The sequence below is a fragment of the Cavia porcellus genome, unplaced genomic scaffold (assembly GCF_034190915.1).
Source record: "Cavia porcellus strain 051 isolate PalLab524CR breed Dunkin Hartley unplaced genomic scaffold, mCavPor4.1 scaffold_21, whole genome shotgun sequence".
Taxonomy (NCBI): Eukaryota; Metazoa; Chordata; class Mammalia; order Rodentia; family Caviidae; genus Cavia; species Cavia porcellus.
In genome coordinates, this window is record NW_026947504.1 from 21,101,313 (window position 1) to 21,120,187 (window position 18,875).

The window sequence follows — 18,875 nt, forward strand, 5'->3', positions numbered from 1 at the left end:
TTACCTTAGAGAGGTTGTTTTGAGAACCATGCAAAGGTGAAAGGCTTAGCAAAATGCCCGGCACACAGTATTAAATGTTAACTTGTATTACTGCTAATGACAACTGGAAGGATTTCCCCTTAAGTATATTTAGAGCCTCTTAGTAACAAAGCATTTTTTAAAAAATTCAAAACCAAAACAGCTATTAAATTTATCTGAACTACCCTGCTTGGTTTCTGGCTCATTCATCCCTTGGTAAGAATCTCATCTCCTCCTTGTCGGCCTTACCAGCTTGTATTTTTTAAAAAGAGATCTGAGAAGGGTTTATTAGAGGCAGATATAAGTCACACTCTAGAGTGGAGCCAGGGGCACTCCAGCCTGCGCTTTTGAACAAGCTCCTGGTTCCACTCGAGAGCCCCGTCCATGCCTCAAAGTGTCAGGCCTTCCTTCCTTCTAAGGCTCTGTCTTTCCCTCATTGCCATCCACCTGGTCCAGTGACACTTGCCAAGTCTATTTCAGTCCAGCCCTTCACCCCGAGAGGTTTCTCCTGAATGCACTTATCCACCCTCCGGCCCTCTAAGGTGAAAGGGAGCCCAGGCTGTGACTGGCAGTTCTCCTGCTGCCTCCATTCATCCCTGACCGGGTTGGGCCAAGCCAGCAGGCACTTGCCTGTCAGATCTCGCCTGGTGGAGCTGGGGGATGCCGCCAGGGTGAGGGGCCAGCGCGGCTGTCACGTGGTGATACTGACCTCTAGGGGCTGGCTCTCTTTCGCAGAGCGTCTTTATCTTCTCGTTGAGTTCCAGCACTGTGATGGCAGCCTCTTGCTTTGTTGTTGCCAAATCGATTTGTAACTTTTTCACTGTTTTTTGGTGCTTTAGTTTCTTTAAAAAAAACAGAGCAAAACAAAGTTTCCATTACTAGAGGCAGGTGCATCAAAGGAATAAAAGGGATTCTTAAGGGATGAACCAACACTGTCTTTGGAGCCCGGCTCAGAGGAGCTGTCCCAGCTGGGACAGCGTGTATGTCTTCAGAATATTTTAACCTTCAGCAATAAAAATCCACTGCCTCCATCATAAGATCTTGCAGCCTCTGGAAAGTTTTTAATGTGAATTGGAACCCTGTGGATTGGACTTTTATAACAGAGACAATTAGAGAGAAATTCTAGTTATCGGTTGGCATTGATCACTGAGGTGCTGACACCTAAAATGGTTAGAATTTTGGAGTTTTTCCTAGTCTCTAGGTAGACTCATGTGAAGTAAAGCCTTAATTCTGAGTTACCCCCATATTTGAATATTACTTGCAATCAAACTCTAAAGAGTATATTCTTACCATGAAATGATGACGTTTATAGATATTTATTACGGTAGCTTTGTAAAGACTATGTTCTAGGGTAAGACTTGTTCTCATGGAGTAGAGGACAGGAAAACTTTGCTATTAAAATAATCTTACTTTAAAATCTAAACATTAGGTAGTTGTTACATAACCTAAGGATTCACTTTGGGACTTGATAGAAAGCTCCTTTCACAGATTTCAAAGGGGATTTGATTTGTCAAAATTGGATTCTCCACCACTGCTGGAGAAGCTGTCTGTTGGGACAAGTGTGGCATCTGTATCTTTGTGTTGCTTTTGGGTCGCTGCCTTCCCAGCGGAGTGCTCACCTCGCCAGGCCTTTGTGGGCTTGTAATTAGCCCAGACAATGAACGGCTAACATTGCTTGCCAGATATAACTCCCGAGATAGAAAAGGAAACACGTTTTGCTCACTAGGGATGTGCTTGTTCTTCTGTGGCCTGTGTGTACTCTGGTGCTGGAAAACCACTCTCTTTTTTGTGGAAAGCCAATAAAATCAATTTATCAAAAATGAGATTAGACAGTCAGGGACCTCCCATTTTAAAGACAGGTTGCTGGACTAGGGATGTGGCTCAGTGGCTGAGCATTTGCCTAGCATGTGTGTGGATTCTGGGGATAGACTCCCCAGCAGTGGGCGTGGGGGAGAGAAAGACTGTCTTCTAGATCTAACACGGGATGGTAAACATGGCCAAAAGGGAATGTGTTATTCAGGAGGGTGGCAGTCAAGCAACTTCCCAGGAGGTTGGAGGGCTCCTCCTCCACAGACCAGGTGCACAATGTCTTGACCAAGCCTGGGTGCCTGTTCCTCTCAACAGTTCTCCTGGGTTGGTAGTTAGAATTCCCTAGGTGTCAGGCACCTCTTGGCTGGCTTTGAAGCATCAAGATTGATAAGATCTCTGTCTTCAGGCCTAAAACCCTCAAATTTCCTTCATTCTGGTCTCCATTCACTAAAAACCTTCATCCTTTGGGCAGCCATGTAAATTAGTTCAGGCAGAGACTGAGTGATCGGAACCATGTTTAGTCATTTGATCGCTGTGTTTCTCACAGTGAATTATTAAATTGTCGTGTTAACCCAAATCTTCCTCTTTTGTGAGATGGTTTGGGTCAGCTTGTTCCTGAGGACCATGTCCATTCTAGGCCAGTAGCTCTGGGTGGTCATCAGTGACCTCTTCTGATGCTATGTCTGTCTGTCTGTATGTATTTGAGACAGTCTCACTGTGTAGTCCAGGCTGCCCTTAGAACTCATGGCAATCCTCTTGCCTCAGCCTCCCCAGTGCTGAGATTACAGTGCCACCATGCTTGGTGTCTGAAGGTATTTTAATACTGTTCCACATTCAGAGTTTTGCACTTGTCTTTTACCACTTAGAACTTTAAGGACAGAAAATAGGAGGAAGCAGGCACAAGGCCCTGAGTTTGATTTCTGGTACAAAGAAAAAAGCCAGACTGATACACAAATAGAGAAAGAAGTAGATATGAGACCACTGAAGACAGCGAAATGCTAATCATAGAATTGTTTGACTGTATGGTGCTTGCTATAAAATTACTCCCCCTGTCCTTTTCACACTAAGGTATCAGGGGGAGGAAGAATTGAAGTTTCACTTTCCTTACAATATTCCTTATTTCATAATAGTGACAGTCACATTCTTGAATCTAGGCACAGACTGTGCCGATGATGAGTGTTGTTGAGCCATCACTAAGCGCTGGCATGGTCTCTCTAACTTTTCTGGTCTACATTTCCATTTTGACAGGATGGTTTGACAGAGTTCAGGACTCTACGGAACAAACCCAGTGCCTCTTAGTGTCAGTTGAGAACATTCAACCTATGTGTATGTGAGTGTGTGTGTGTGCGTGTATGTTTGTATGTGTGCCTGTATGTATTTGTGTATATGTGTGTATGTGTATGTATGTGTGTGTGTGCATGTGTGTATATGTGTGTGTGCGTGCATGTGTGTATGGGTATGTGTATTTATGTGTGTGTTCGTGTATGTGTGTGTGTGTTAGAGCCTTCGACTAAACCTAGAGCTAAGCTTTCATTCTGAATTACCAGAGTCTCTCAACATTTCCTTTAAGAAATTTTAACTTTTTAAAAAAATATAATTTCCAGACTACCTTTTTGTCTTTCTTTATTACTAATTGTATGTTTTATCTCTTCTTATTGTTGTAATATTTGTACTTTTGCCCTGTGGTCTATAGGGAGATTGAGGATATTTATTTGGTTTTTAAGAAGACAGTACATAGGTCAGTCATGAAAACTGACTTCAGTTACATAAGGAACTATGCCGGCTGAGAGGAAGTTGAGTCAAAAGGTATTGTTCTACTGATACCACAAGATCAGTGGGTAGAAATCTTGAGGAGGCAGGTTTCAGCACTCTGAGAAATCACCCTCCAATAGTCAGAGCTCATTCAGATCGAGCTCGGGATAGGATGGGTCCTGGCAAAGACCTTTTGCTCTAGCAATGATCAGACAGAGACTGGGTGAATGCTGTGGTCAGGGCCACTATTGCCTCTGGGACCCAGGTCAAGAGGCATGTGGATGTTTGACCGCATCTAATTCTTTCCGTCTGGCTTGACCTCCACCCCCATGCTCAGCCCTTGAATTTCCTGGGGTTGATATGTTGTCAGGGAGACCTTAAACATAATTCTACTATTCATAAGAAATCAGATAGAAAGCTTGTGGGCCTCTTTGAACTTTATTTAGCTATAGAGAAAGGGGAGCATAAAGTTAAATTTAAGTTAAAATTGAGTAAAAGGCCTCAATTGTTTGTCTGAGCTTTCTACTGCGACTTTTCAGTTATTCAAATACTTTAAAAAAGAATTTAATATTGTTGCCTTTTTCCCTTGTCTCCAGACAGAACCACTGTATGCTATTAATTCAGAGTTTAACCAGGTCCTTTGGGCAGTTTGAAAAATTCAATTTGCCAACATGTTTTAGTCATCAAATGATTTAAACTGCGATAATATTTTCCTTTGGGTTTTTGGCATTCACTTGCCAGGCAACTCAAGTGTTGTACTTGAATCTAATGGAGTCTGTTATGGTCTCCTTGGTAACTAGAGACTCTCTTTGTGAATTGCGCAATGGACAGGAAGGTTTTACTGCTTGGAGGTAAATTCCTGTTAACTGGCTTTCCCCGCACTGTTCCTACATGATGGAAAGAGAGGAAATCATGTATTTGTGCAATGTTTTGAAAAGGAAATATTTATCTGTATCATATTGCTGAAGGGCCTGCATGATACCAAGTCAATGAGAAGTAGAAATAACCAGGGGACTATTATTAGAAGCATTTCAAAGACAACTGCCAGTTCTGGTTAAAATGTTGGGATATTTCCACGCACTGTGAATCACGGCCTCTGATTATGAGGTTGAGCTTTGTCACTCACTGACCGTGAGAAATTGCTCCGGACATGTGATGTCTCCAAGCCTAGGACCCCACTTCATAGGGCTTTTGTGGAGATGGAATGACTTTCTATACGATGGGCCGTGCCTGGTACTGTCACTGAGCTATGGTGAGGTCTGTCTGTGTTGTGTCATTAGAGCTTGAAATACACAAGTGAAAGCTTTAACCCTTCAGGAAAACATTAAAGTATCTTTTGTAAAGATGTCTTTATCACACTTTACAGAAAATAAAATTTGTACTTATTTAAAACCAATACTTTTGTCTTCTTTCTTTCTTTCCTCCTCCTCCTTCTTTTTCTCCTCCTCCTCCTCCTCCTCCTCCTACTCCCTTCCTTCCGTACTTTCTTTTATCTTTTTGAGAAAGGGTCTCACTATGCAGTTCAGGCTAGCCTTCAGCTCACTTTGTGGCCTAGGCTGGGCTCAAACTTGTAAAAATTCTCCTGTCTCAGCCTCCCATTTGCTGGAATTATAGCTGTGAGCCACCATGCCCAATTCTTCCTTTTTTTGTAATACATTTTCTGCATGATTGCAATGATCTCTTCCTCCTTTTTTATGGGTAGATAAAACTAATACATTGTCTTGAAAATAGTACTCAAATAGCCTTGATCCAACCTCCTGCCAAATCTGGCTGATGCCAAGGTGGCCTCCTGCATGGACCAGCATGAGCAGAGAGAACGCTAAGGCCCGAGCTGTGCTTCCGGGGTAGCTTTGCCTTGTCTCTCTGAGCACAGCTTTCCTTACTTTGTCTGAAACCTATCCTGCCCATCCGACCCCCTCCATCTTAGAGCAATAACAGGGCTGGCTTCAGCAGCACACACACTAGAGCTGTAATAAAGATCCACAACAAGGACCAATGTCACTGGTAGGCAAATAAGTCACTGGGAGGCTCACTACCAAGGGCATGCCAGAAAATTTGGTTTGAATACAGTAGGCACAGATATGTTTCTCCTTTCATTCCTCTCCTAATAGCCATCATTAATAATAAAACTAACAAAAGTATAGTAGGATTTGAATACAACTTGTCTGCAAAATCAGTTGTATACCTGTCACTTTGTTTTTCATTCATAGTACCCTCAGGAGAATATTTTAATGCCCAGGCTTGTGCCATGTGTGTTCCTTCTCAGGCCATCCTGCCCTTGGCTTCGGGACGCTTTCATCCTGTATTGCATGCCTAGCTGCTTCCTCACGATATGATGAGGATTAGGTTCACTTAACTCACACTCACCAATAAGCCCTATTTGCCATCGAAGTTGTATCTCTCTGTGTAGTCAAGGAAGCAGACCTACCAACATGGGGAAGTAAACCTAATCCTTGTCATAGAGGGAGGAAGCAGCTAAGTGAGTTTGAACAAGTTCCTTGCTAATTTTTCTTTTAGTGGCAGCATGACACTACATTAGTCAGTTGCATTGCATGTTAGTTTTTCAAGCGGCTTTTAGCTAACCCAGAACAGTGATGGTGTTGGCACGGTTACAGAGAAGAAACTTTGTAGTGTAGTGGTGAGACTGATAGCTTGAGCTACTATCTCCAAACCTAGGAAAGAGAAAAGATTTGCTAACACAGCTAGTGCAAGTCTGGGCCAGCTGTTCATGTCACTTCTTTTTTTTTTTTTTTTTTTTGTCATCAGAAGATCCTGAATTGATATTGGAAATTGTCACAGAATATCAATTCTCTAATAATAGAATTATGCCCCAAATGGGGTGTTTTTCTTCATACAGTAAATTCTCCTCCCCAGCATGTAGTATACAAATTATTAGTGGGACTATTCCAGAGATAAATTAAAATTTGTTGACCATTTACAGTGTACCAGACATAGCTCTGTGAACTTTATATGGATTGGCAATTTCTTTTTATAGGAACTCTGTGAAGTAGGACTATTTTAATCTCAGTTTTAGGTACAAGTACTGAGCTGCAGAAGGGTTTCATAGCTCGTCCAAAGTGAAATGGTGAGCTGTGATTCTTAGCCATCCATTCTGCTTCCAGACCGCCCTCCATCAACGTGGATGTAGACATAAAGTCCCAACCAGTGTCTCATATTATGGGGTATTCGGATAAGTGGATTCTATAAACTCTGTCCAACTCTCATTAGTGTATGCTTCTACGAAATCATGAAGCCATGGGCTTAACCACTCTATAAGAATTGGAATGTCAGATGGAATCATCTTACACAACATCGAATTGGATGGACTACTAAAAGCCAAATTATCCAGTCATAGAATTTTAGAAACAGAGAAGTAGAAGCAGAGAAAAATAAAATGATTTGCCCAAATGCACACCTAATAAGGCTGCAGGAAACTAGACTCAGAGCCAAGTTTTTAAATTCCTTGGCTCAGCCCTTTCCATTCTCCCTGTTACACTGCTCCACAGAAGAGCTTAAAGACAACAGAATGAGAAGAGGACTGGAACCCAGAGTGATACCTAAGGTTCCTCCACTGGAAGGCCCAGTATTGGCATATGGGTAGGAATATCGGTAGGCAGTCTTGCCTTGCAGACTTCTTTGCTAGCCAGGGGACTGCATTCAAACCAGTGTCTCTAATATACACTGGGGAGACACTTGATAGAATAACAGTATAGGCAACTGAACTTAATTTGAAGGAAATAAGCTGGGAGCTGGAGATACAGCTCAGAGGTATGGCACTCCCTAGCATGTGAAGGCGTGCTTGGGTTTGATTCCCAGAGAGAGAGAGACAGAGAGAGAGAGAGAGAGAGAGAGAGAGAGAGAGAGAGAGAGAGACAGAGAGAGACAGAGAGACAGAGACAGACAGAGACAAAGAGACAGAGGGACAGACACAGTCAGAGATAGAGAGAGACAAAGAGAGACAGAGATAGAGACTGGATCAATGTTAACCACCAAACTTGCTTTTATAGAGCATTATGCAATATGCTGTATTCTAACATCAATTTGTCTTCTGAGATTAAGGGGGCTTTGTTTGTTTCTTTTGTTTGTGTAACACCTCTTCATCTTTCTTACCCAGGAAGCATTAATCAGACTGACAATTAGGATTTTTGAGAAATAAAGAGTACAGCAGAATAAGTTTCCATATTCCTGCTTAGGCCCGGCCAAGAGCTAGCCTAATGTTGAGGAAGTCACGTCAACAGAAAATGTTGTGCCTGCAGTACCTATGTCTGCTTTTTTGTCTTACAATCTTAAATCACACCATGGGAACAGAAAGAAGCTGTGTCACACCCACCAGAGCCCAGTAGAAAGCTGTTTTCCAATCCGGTTTTCCCTGGAGGCAGAGAAAGCCCAAAGGGCCAAGGTTGTGTTTGAAGCAATCTGAGTTTCTCAGCCCCGCCTCTCCAGGGGCTGGTACCCTTAACAAACATCACACAATGGGATGTGGGTGGACAAGAACGGCAGCTAGAGGAGATGAAATACCCAGATAGAGAAAAAGAATTCCCACATCTACTTTGTGAAAGTGATGTAAAACTCTTCCAGCATGAAAACAAAAATAATGAAGATCTTTTCCTGGCAATGACTTTCTAACTGGGCATACATTATTTTTTCCTGCATGCCCAGCACTTTCTTTGAACCTGGCTGGGACTGTCCTGTAGAAGGAAATCAGCAGCTCTTTGCCATCTGTGACTTATCTTGAATCATAAACCAAAGGCCTGTGTGCAAAGACTGGAAAATTAGGATCCACCAAGGTGTTTAATCTCAGTTAGGGCTTTTTTATATAGCAAAGACAACCTAACTGAATTAATCTTCCCAATGAATATTCTTCACAAAACCTGTTTTCTTCTGAAATCAGTGAAATAACAGGGTTTAAGGTTCTGTAGTATAAGAACTGACCCCAAATTAAAGTCACAGTGATAATGTACAAGTGGAGAAAAATAAAATTATCAGAAGAGAAGAAATGATTCTCATACAGTGTGAAATAATGCTGTATATTGAACAAGAGAAATTAGAGAAGCAGTGAAGTGGGAAACTTCTTTGACATGCATTTTCCCCTGAAATGTAATATTCAAAAATATTATCTTCAAAAGTAAAAAAAAAAAAGGTGCTTTCTTATTACAGAGCTGAAACTATTTTATAGCAGAAATATTTAGACTTCAAGTGAGAGTGACTTGATCTTGAGTAAAAATGTATTTCCTATATTAAAAGCAAAAGTGAGGGGGTGTTGAAAATTGCTGGGTGACATCCTATTAGTTAATAGTGCTGCTGATACTGTTTTAGAATCTTGATCCTTTGTAAGTAGAACTTCAGGGCAGCAATTGATTCTGAGCAAGAAATCATCTGAGCAGATTGCTTTATAGTAGCATATGAGAGGTGAACACTATCTAGTGTCAAGTAAATAAGTAATTTTTCAATCCTTTCATTTTTTGGTTGTTTTAATTTGGTGTATATTTGTAAGCAAAAGTAGTTTCATGGGGCGAGGGAGGAGATTCTCAGCTCCTGCCCCCAAATTTTTATTAGGCTCATTGTGAGAAATGTTTGATAGTTCCTTTGACTGAGGACATTCAAATGCATTTGGAGAAATGATGGGAGGGTAAAGCATCAAACTTGGCTGCTAGCTCAAAATGCAAGTTGACATTCTGACTCTGGGTTGAAAAGAATAGTCACTCAGATGTCAACCTGAGTAGTGAGAATAATTTGATGAAGCAGGTGTTTTCTTCCAGGAGGAAGGAACAACCATGAAGTGTTGTTGAGGCACAGAACTAATGACATGTGGTCTGCACATACTGAGATACACACTTTTGTCAAGAACCTCAACCAGCATTCAATAATTCAGCTATTATTGCTACTCGAGAAGTTTTCTGCTCTCGATGGCTTCTCTTCTTAGGACCTCCTCAGTTGTCCACTGGAGTAAAGGGGACACTGTGCTGTGAAAAGGCTGAGAGGAGGCAGCAAGTGCCACTAAAATTCTCTTGTCCTTTAGAAAGCAAAGCCAAGGTCTTCAGAATGCTATGGGCACAAAGTGAAGAAAGGACTTAATTTTGAACTAAATTATGAATGCACAGTCTTGGTAACTACAGATATTAGTCAGTTATCAATACACTACCTCAAAATTCATCTGCCCAAGAGCCACATGACAGTCACTTTGGGGACTCCTTGCAAACATACATTGTTTGCCTATGTTCATCTTAATTAAGGTCATAAAAATTGTGTTATTTTATAAACGTGTACTGAAGATGACTTAGGTGATAGGTAACATTTTATCTAGTTTTGGTGACTTTGCAGTTGGTGTTTATTTGATAAGAAAGTACTGTTCTCAGTGCTGAAACAGAATCATTTGCTGTTTCTGTTAGCTCAGACCTTACATTCTGGTAATCATTAACTTAATCTCTCACTCTAGCTTTCCTGAAGTTCCTTTCCTCGACCACTGGGCTACTTTTAAAGGGGATGGAAAGGCCAGATGATGTGGCACACACCTCTAGTCCTAGCTGCTTGCAAGACTGAGGTGGAGGATTGCTTGAGCTCAGGAAGTTGAAACTAGCCCTGGCAACATCATGAGACCCTCTTCTCTTAAAATGAAAAATAAATCAAAAATAAAGGTGATGGGAGAAATAGCAGGTGGTTTACTACACCTGCAAATATCTGTACTAAAAGTTATCAATCTTGCATGGTGGAAGCAGCTTAACCCTTGAGGAAAAGATCTTAACATTTCAAATAGTATTTCCAACACAGTCATATCCAACACACTAGCTGCACCTTGAGTTCCTCTGTTTCTCTCTGTTTTATTTTTCTCCAATATTTAGAGATGTGTTCATGTCACGAAGGCACATTTCACAATTGGGAAAACGAGAAAATTGTGATTGATGTATAGCTACTATTTGATGGCTTCTAGAACAAAAGTTACTTTCAGTCTCTGATGTTGCTTGTGACTTGGGTGATAGGTGTGCCCGGTGGGATTGCAACATAGGAGAATAGAAAGATTTAGCATGTGAACAGGAAGAGAGAGAAGGATAGGTGTGGTGGTGATGTAAACTTCTCCTGCAGAGATAGCACCAAATTTCAGATTGAATGTATTAACAGGCCTAAACAAATGTCCTGGGGAGAACCCAAGTCAGCCAATGCAGATTATTGCTTGGAAGCCTTGTACTCAGTGAGTAAACAAGGACTCTGGCTGTCTTATTAATTCTCTCTTTAGAAGGCATTTTCTCTAATTCCACTATGAATCAAGCACTGAAGTGATAGCAAATGAATCTGAACTCCCCAGTAGGGAGCTTTAAGTAGATCTTAAAGTCTGACCGGCAGGCTTCTACACCTGATCCCATCCATACGCTCTCCTCTCAGATATGCATGGATAACAGGTAGGGAGGAGAATCCAGGCACTTGTTGAAAACCATTTTCCTCTCTCTTGGGAGACACTGTTTGCATTACAGTTTCCCGGAGTCTGAGATTAGAAGATTTAGAGATCATCATATGAGTTGTTCAGCAGTAACAGGACGAAGATTTCACAACTGAGACAAATGGTGAGTGACCTGTATTGGTCCTGATCTAGAAAATCCTCAGAAGATGTAGTCAGTCAGTTCTGGTATGGATTTGAATTTCCAAGTCATGTTTTGTAATAATGGGAACAATATCAGCCTGGCAGGAGACCATCCAAGTATGGAAATACCTGGTCTCATACAATCTTGGGGCATCCAGGACCTGACCTGTCCTCTCTAAGAACAAGGCTAATTAGGGCCAGTGAAATTTCTAGGAAACTAAACCATAGGAGATGCATAACAAATAAATACCTTTAGACTATTCAGAAGGATAAGTAGATGCATAATACGTTCCTTAATTTTTTGCTCAAATATCATCTGTCACAGTTGAAAGTGACTTAGACTTGCTGTAATTCAGTTCTGTAGATCCTTATCTAAACTGCCAGTGTCAATTACTCTGAGTCACAGATGCATTTAACTGCTCAACTGGAGACCATAGCATAAAATTTACAATCTTAAGCATTTATGGGTGTACAGTTCCATAGTGTTAGACATAGACATGTTGTGCCACCAATGGCCAGATCTCTTTCATCTTGCAAAACAGAGACTCCATTCCCGTTAAGTAAAGCTTCCTCTGTCTCCTCCTTCCTTTCAGCTCCTGGCAACTGTAATTCTACTTCCATATTCCATAAATTTGACTTCCCGAGGTAACTCAAGTAAATACAAGCAAACAATGTTTGTGTGTGTGAGACTGACATTTCATTTAGCGTGATAGTAAACTATTAGTTCTACTAGGAAAACAAGTGTTTTAGCTTTCACGTATTTATGAGAACATGAGGTGCTTATCTTTTTGTGCTTGTTATATTTCACTTAGCATAATGTCTTCCAGTTGTTTCTTCCTGGATGAAAAGTATTTTGTTGCGTATACTTACCGTGATTCCTTTATTAGTGCATTTGTTGACAGACACTTTGATGACTTCACATTTTGGATTGTAAGTAGTGCTGTAGTAACCATGAAGATGGTATTGGTTAGAAGACATGAAGATTTCATGTCTTTGGGATACTATGTCTGAGAGTGAAATTAGTTGGCCGTAAGGTGATTCTACTTCTAAGTTTCTTCCCCTCAATAGTGTATAAGATATCTCCTTCTTTCATATCCTTGCCAGAATTCCTTAGTTTTTATTTTTTGATGATAGTCATTCTAAATGAGCTGAAATAATATCTCATCTTCATTTTAATTTATATTTTCCCAATGATTAGTGATGCTGAGTATTTTGTTATAGTTGCTGGTCATTTGTATATCATATTTTGAGAAATACTTATTCAGATAACTTCTTTTAACATTATATTTTTGTCATTACTATCATTACTTTGCTATTAAATTTTTTAGTTCCTTGCTAAGATTCTGAAAGAACATTCAACAGAAATGAGAACAGAGAAATGAGATTTGCTATGATTTGAATATCGCTTGTCCAAGCGTTCATGTGCTACAGGCTGAGTCCTCAGTGGGTTCAAGTGGGGAGGATATTCTGAATATTAGCCCCTTGTTTACTTAGTACTTTGTAATATTTTCTCTTATTCCATTCATCTTCTATTTACTCTGTTGTTGGCTATGCAGAAGTTTCTTAGTTCGATACAATCCTTTGTTAGTCCTTTTCTGTTACTATAACTTAGTAACTGAGAATGAGAGGTTGATTTACAAAAAGAGGTTGGTTTGGCTCCCAGTCTGGGAGTTTTAATGGCACAATGTCAGCATCAGCTGATTCTGGGATTCACAATGGGTGGCATCTTAATGGTGGAGTGTGAAGGAGGAAGCGATCACATCATGGGACAGGACGCCAAAGAGACTGAGGTGGTTTGTAATAATTGTTGATTTGTAATAACTCTCTCATGTGGACTAATTGGGGTCCCATGGAAACTCCTGAATCCCACCAAAGTACCTCTCCAGTGCTCTTAGACACTCCTAGGGCTTCTCCTGTACTTTTCTCTAATAGCTTCATGGTAATAGGGTGTTGTTTTAATCAGACATTTCTAAACTGACTTTCCTTTGCACGTCTTACCTGGAGCTTGTCTCCATCCTTATAAGAGGAAAGGTTTATATTACTGTCACCATGACTTAATTTTTTTTTTGAAATGTAAAACTACCAGAACAAGGCCTGGGTCCCTGAGCAGAAATCACCCAATGCATTAGCCTAAGGAACAGGTAAATGTTGATAAGCATAGCGTGATCATTAGAAAAACATTGATTGAAGATTATTATTAAACAAGTTAAGGCTCAGTGATGACACCTTCTTTCCAACTACTCTTTCAGAATAGAGGCAATAAAACCTCCTCTCATTCTGTAGCTTGACATCGACACAGCAGATCCACTGAGAAGCTTTTAAAATGCATTTTCTTAGGCTTCTCTCTATTTCCACTCAAACTTTGTGGGCAGTTTGGGTATGGGACTTCAGCGTGTTTTTCAGTCTTTCTGGTTAGATTTGTAAAAGTCCACTAGATGAGTATGCATAGACAAGATCCAGATGCTGTCCACAAAGTCTGTGTGCCTGTCCTTTGATATATGTGGCCGTCCTTTACATGTGTGTGTGTTTGCTCAGGTGACTGCATGGGGGGCACATGAGTATGTGCCTGTGGAAGTAAGAACAGGTCCAGAAAGTTATAGGCGGGAGATTTATGGGCACTTTGACCTGTAGCAAGTTCATCTGTAGATGAACAAGTTCATCATTAGAAAGGGTTTAATTGAAACAAGGAGAATCGTGCGTTTTTGATACATTTTTTTTTTTTTTTTGTATTTTTGAGACAGAGTCATACTATGCAGTTTAGGCTGGCTCTGAGCTCACTTTGTAACACAGGCTGGTCTCAAATTTGCAAAAATCCTCCTGCCTCAGCTTCCTGAGTGCTGGGATTATAGGTATGCACCACCACGCCCAACTTGAAAGCTTAATTATGGCACTACAGTTAAGGAATTTATGGCTTATGTCAGTTTTTTTCTTAGTGTAAACATGAGGAAATAGTAATTAAAGTTCCAAACCCCTCAAAGCTTCAGTGCTCCCTCCCTCTCTGACAGAAAAATACTTTAGTCCTTGTATTTATTCATATGCACTTAAAACTCCTTATAGGTCAACATAGCTTAAGGAAAATTCCCATACCTGTTTTTACAGCATCGTTCAAAATTTTTTTAATGACTTTCACAAGCTTCAAAGAAATTTAGCAAGAAAATTCTAGGTCCTCTGGCTACTTACATCAAAAACAAAGTCATCTGAAGCAAGTGCCTGATGCTAGCTTCCTCCAAATGCCCTTACACATAGATGAATTAACCGATTCTGATTAAATGTCTTGAGATTGAAATGTTCAGAGCAAGGTGAGGAACAGACAACGAAAATAGTGTTTTTGACATAAATATTGAAGGATCTTGTCCAACCAAAGTTTTGTGCATCATGGGTATAAATCTTAAGAGATTCTGAAGTATTGTACCATAACACTTGAAATGAAGGAACTTTTCAAAAAGACTTTATGGGAAGTATATTCAAAAAGCTATTCGGGGGCTGGGGATTTAGCTCAGCAGCATAAGCGCCTGCCTTGCAAGCAGCCAGTTGTGAGTTCGATCCCTGGTACTGATAAAAACGAAAAAGACCAATAAATAAATAAATAAATAAATAAATGCTATTCAAACAAGCTTTACAGGAAGTACAGTTACTGGCCAATCTTTGATTATTCATATTGGTTCTATTTATGTTTTTATTCAAAACTGACATCATAACCATATTTTTAAGGAAATAATTCTATTTAGTTTTATCGCCATTATTTTTCTCAGTAACACTGTCCATTTTTTAGGGTAGGATTTTTACTGCTGTCTTCCGTTGAAGACTAAATGAATAAAAGCCTAGAAATTAGCTAAGGAAAACACTTCTAGAAGTATTTAACAGAAGATCCAAGACAGCTTAGAAAGACTTGATTATTTCTAATACTTACCTTTCCCCAAACATATAACCAGTTTAAAAACTTTGACCTAAGGTTGGGGGTTTAGCTCAGCAGTGTAAGTTCCTGCGTCGCGAGCATGAGGTCATGAGTTCAATCCTCGTTACCAAATAAATAAATAAAATCTTTAGCCTAAGACAGGCATGTTTTTGTTATGCAGTTAGGCTTTCCAAAACAGCTAGTTTTCAAAGAAGATAATTCAGCCTGCACAGCTCCTTGAGAGGAGTTGGCTTTTCTGAGATTCTTAATAATTTACTTCAGTTTAGCAAATATTGAATATGTAACTATGTGTCAAGCTGTAAGCCACATGCTGGGTAAATAAAGTAGAGATAATACATAATCCTTTTCCCTTGGAAACTTTTGTCTTATGAAAAAGGCAAATATATAGTGCATTTTAAATGTATGTTTCTAAAAGGATCTGTGTACAGCGTTCTGGGAGCAGAAAGCTGAGACATTTTACACTGCTCAAGGGAGGTTTCCTAGAGGAGACAGCTTCTGAGTGTGAAATATGAATGATCTGCCAGGCTAGTAAAAAGAGAGGCTCAAGGAGGAAGTTATTCTAACATGACTGAGATTGGGAAATAGCATTTTCTAGACAGCAAATCACATGAGGTGCAGGCAAACAGATAAAAGCCAGAAGGATATAGGCTGGGTCTTGATGATCACTTGTATAGTATAAAAGGTCTGGGAAATGGACAAATTTTAGACTTGGACAGAGACATGTCTTAGATCAGTTGGGTGCTGTGAGCTGGGTGGAACCTTAAGGGAGAAGTTGTGAATGCAAGGATTTCAATTATGAAAGCATTTTAGTGACATGAGTAAATTGGGAGGTAGTGAGAGGACCAGAATATTGAGGAAGGAAAATTGAAGGGAAGTGATTGCTTTGTCCATGTGAAGTAGGTAAGGGCCAGGATTAAAAAATATGGGATTCCGCAATGCAGAGACTCTTGAACTTTCATGTAGGATTTCTAAACTTTTGTGTACATTATAGTTACTTAGTATCTTTCTTAAAAATGTCCATGCAAACTTTTGGTTAAGATGACAAATTGTATTGATTTGGGGAATTATCTTCTTCATACCAATTACATGATACTATAGAAAAATACATTACAAATTGAAAATTACAAACACACACACACCAAATCACAAAGATGAAAAATCTTGGTAATAAAACTGCAGCAGGAATTCAGAGCATGTAATTGTGAACAGGACTGGAAATGCACACCCAGAGAGCTCTCACGATCGGACACAGACCCTGAGCTTGGGCCGTGCAGCACAGCCCTTGTTCACGTGAAACAGGGCTGTGGTACTCTTGTATTAACCTTGATCTAAAGAGCATTTTAGTTGGGGCAAGGACTTGATATTTAGACCAACAACTGAGAGATTTTGTAAGAATATAAGATGGGGGTGGAAAGGAGACACTGGGGGAAATTTGAACCCCAAGTCAATGCCATGCATGCTATTTCTCTGATTCTCATTTACACTGTACAGAAACCATGAGCTAAAAATTAAAAAATTAGTATGGAACCCAATGGAATGTAGAAGGTGTTAGAAGAGTAACACTTGGAACTGATAATTATTGTTCCCATGGAAAATAATAAAGTCACATTTGGAAGTTAGAAATTACAAAAGCTAATTCACTGAGGTGAGAAGAATTAGGCCTAACAGAAGAATTCATACCCAGGAAATATTAGTAATAGACAAATCTCAGAGGATTTTGACATTCAAATATATTTTTTAAAGGTGTTATAAAAAAGGGTATGAAGTGGGCGGGGGATTTAGCTCAGTGGCATAAGCATCTGCCTGGTAAGTGTGAGGTCATGAGTTCAATCCCTGGTACAAAAAAAAAAACCAAAAAGTATGAAAAAGAATCTAGTAAAAATTTGAAAATGAAAATTATGGGGCCAAGGATTTAGCCCAGTGGCACAGCGCTTGCCTGGAAAGTGCTAGGTTGAGTTCAATCTCCAGTACCAAGAAAGAAAATTATGACAATTGAAAGATATATGAGTATATAGAATAGAATATAGACATAGAACTGTATAATATATATATATAGCAGACAAGAGATTTAGTAAATTGGTGGATGATCTAAGAAGTCATAGAAATAAAAAATAAAATAAAAAAATAAATAAATTTAAAAATATGTTAGGACATTTTAGAGAAATGGAGCAGGGTGTTGAATCTGAGTACAATATCAAGTCATGGGGATAACTTTGCTCCTTTTATTTTTCTAGCTTTAGAATGGTGATTGTGAGTTTAAAGAGTGACTAGGCCTTCCTTGTTGTCTGAGTCCTTTGTAAGCTGGAACCATGAGTGGGCAAATGCTTCATCCAATGATGCAGGAAATACTGGTTTTCCAGGGTTAACAACTCAGAAATACAGAAATAAGTGAGCCGGCTACAGTTCTTTCACAGTGTTTAGAGTGGCTATGGAAGCACATACACTCCCAGTGCTCACAACTGTCCGCCGTGACATATGGCATTCTGAGTGTTTATACTAAAGATGTAAGTCTTTAAGGAAGTTAGGAAAGATTTTCATAGATGGAGGACTGAAAGATAAGACGCTGTGGCAGTAAGGTTTATTGTGTCAACTCGATTGGGTGGGGAGTTTCCCAGGCAATTGGTGGAGCATGCTTCTGGCTGTCTTGCTGGGTCACAGAGCTACAGCCTTGGCTAATTAATACATGGTGCTTTGCACATTCTCCTCTGGCTGCTGCTCCCTGGTCTGCTTTATGAATAGTGTGAATTAAGCAGGCTTTTCCACCGTCATGTTTCTGCCCTGGAGCCAGCTGACCATTGACTGGATGACCTTGAAACTGTGAGCTAAATAAATCTCTCTTCTTTCAAGTTATGGGTGTTGCGTATTGTGTCAAGCAGTGGGAAAACTGACAAATACAGGGACATTAATTAGGTCAAGGAAGGCCAAGACCGGAAGGCAGAGGGGACAGTCTGTGTGGGTTTGCAAGGGAAGGAGAAGTGAGAAACACAGAGTCGGGGGAAAGCAGTGGGCCTCTCTGAGAGAGTGAGAGACTGCAGAAACACACAGGAGTGCTGCGCGTGATGTTAAAAACAACAAGAGGCACGTTTTAGTCAGTTTTCTGTGGCTGTGACAAAAAATATGCAGACAATCAACCTAAAAAGAAGAAAATTTTTCTTTGGATCATGTTTTCAGACCATGGTCACCTGATTCTGTTGTTTTGGGGCCTGTGCTAAGGTAAAACCTCAGGGTGTGGAGTACATGGAGATGCAAGGCTGGTTTACCTCACAGACTCATGGAGATCTGGAGAGGCAAAAAGACAGAGACAGAGACAGAGACAGAGACAGAGACAGAGACAAAGAGAGCAGACACGCAGAGCCTGATTTCTCCATCAAGGGAATACCCCTAACGACTGAACTTTCTTCTAGTAGATCTCACTTTCTAAAGGGATGGGAAAGAGAATTGTTATTGCATGTGATTTTGATACTTAGATCACTGTTCACCGGTAAAATATTACCAATTAAAAATCATGAAATTTACAAAAACTTGGCTGATTGGGCAAATGGAAACATGAAGCATAGACAACACTATAAGTGTGCCTAGTTGAGAAATGAGTGTGTGTTTGAGAAAGCAAAGAATTCTAACATTTTAAAAATTATTACATATATGGAAAATAACATTTTTAAGGATATTAAGCCCCCCATTCTAGATAGTAGCATATGGTGTGTAGATTGTCTGAAGAATAGGTGATGGTTTATTTGCTAAAACTTTCATGGTGGTAGCAGGAGAATATTCCAGTAGAGAGTGAATACCTAGACTCATGCAGATTCA

At 40.0% G+C, this 18,875-nt stretch overlaps 1 protein-coding gene across 1 annotated transcript in view; it reads right to left on the reverse strand.

Annotated features, from left to right (window-relative positions):
- Positions 1 to 18,875, reverse strand: part of Ccdc192 (coiled-coil domain containing 192) — a 202,052-nt gene that overhangs the window by 71,480 nt on the left and 111,697 nt on the right. Inside the window, exon 5 of the mRNA XM_063232416.1 lies at positions 728 to 860. Coding sequence (XP_063088486.1) covers positions 728 to 860 — 133 coding nt within the window. The remainder of the gene's footprint in view (positions 1 to 727; positions 861 to 18,875) is intronic.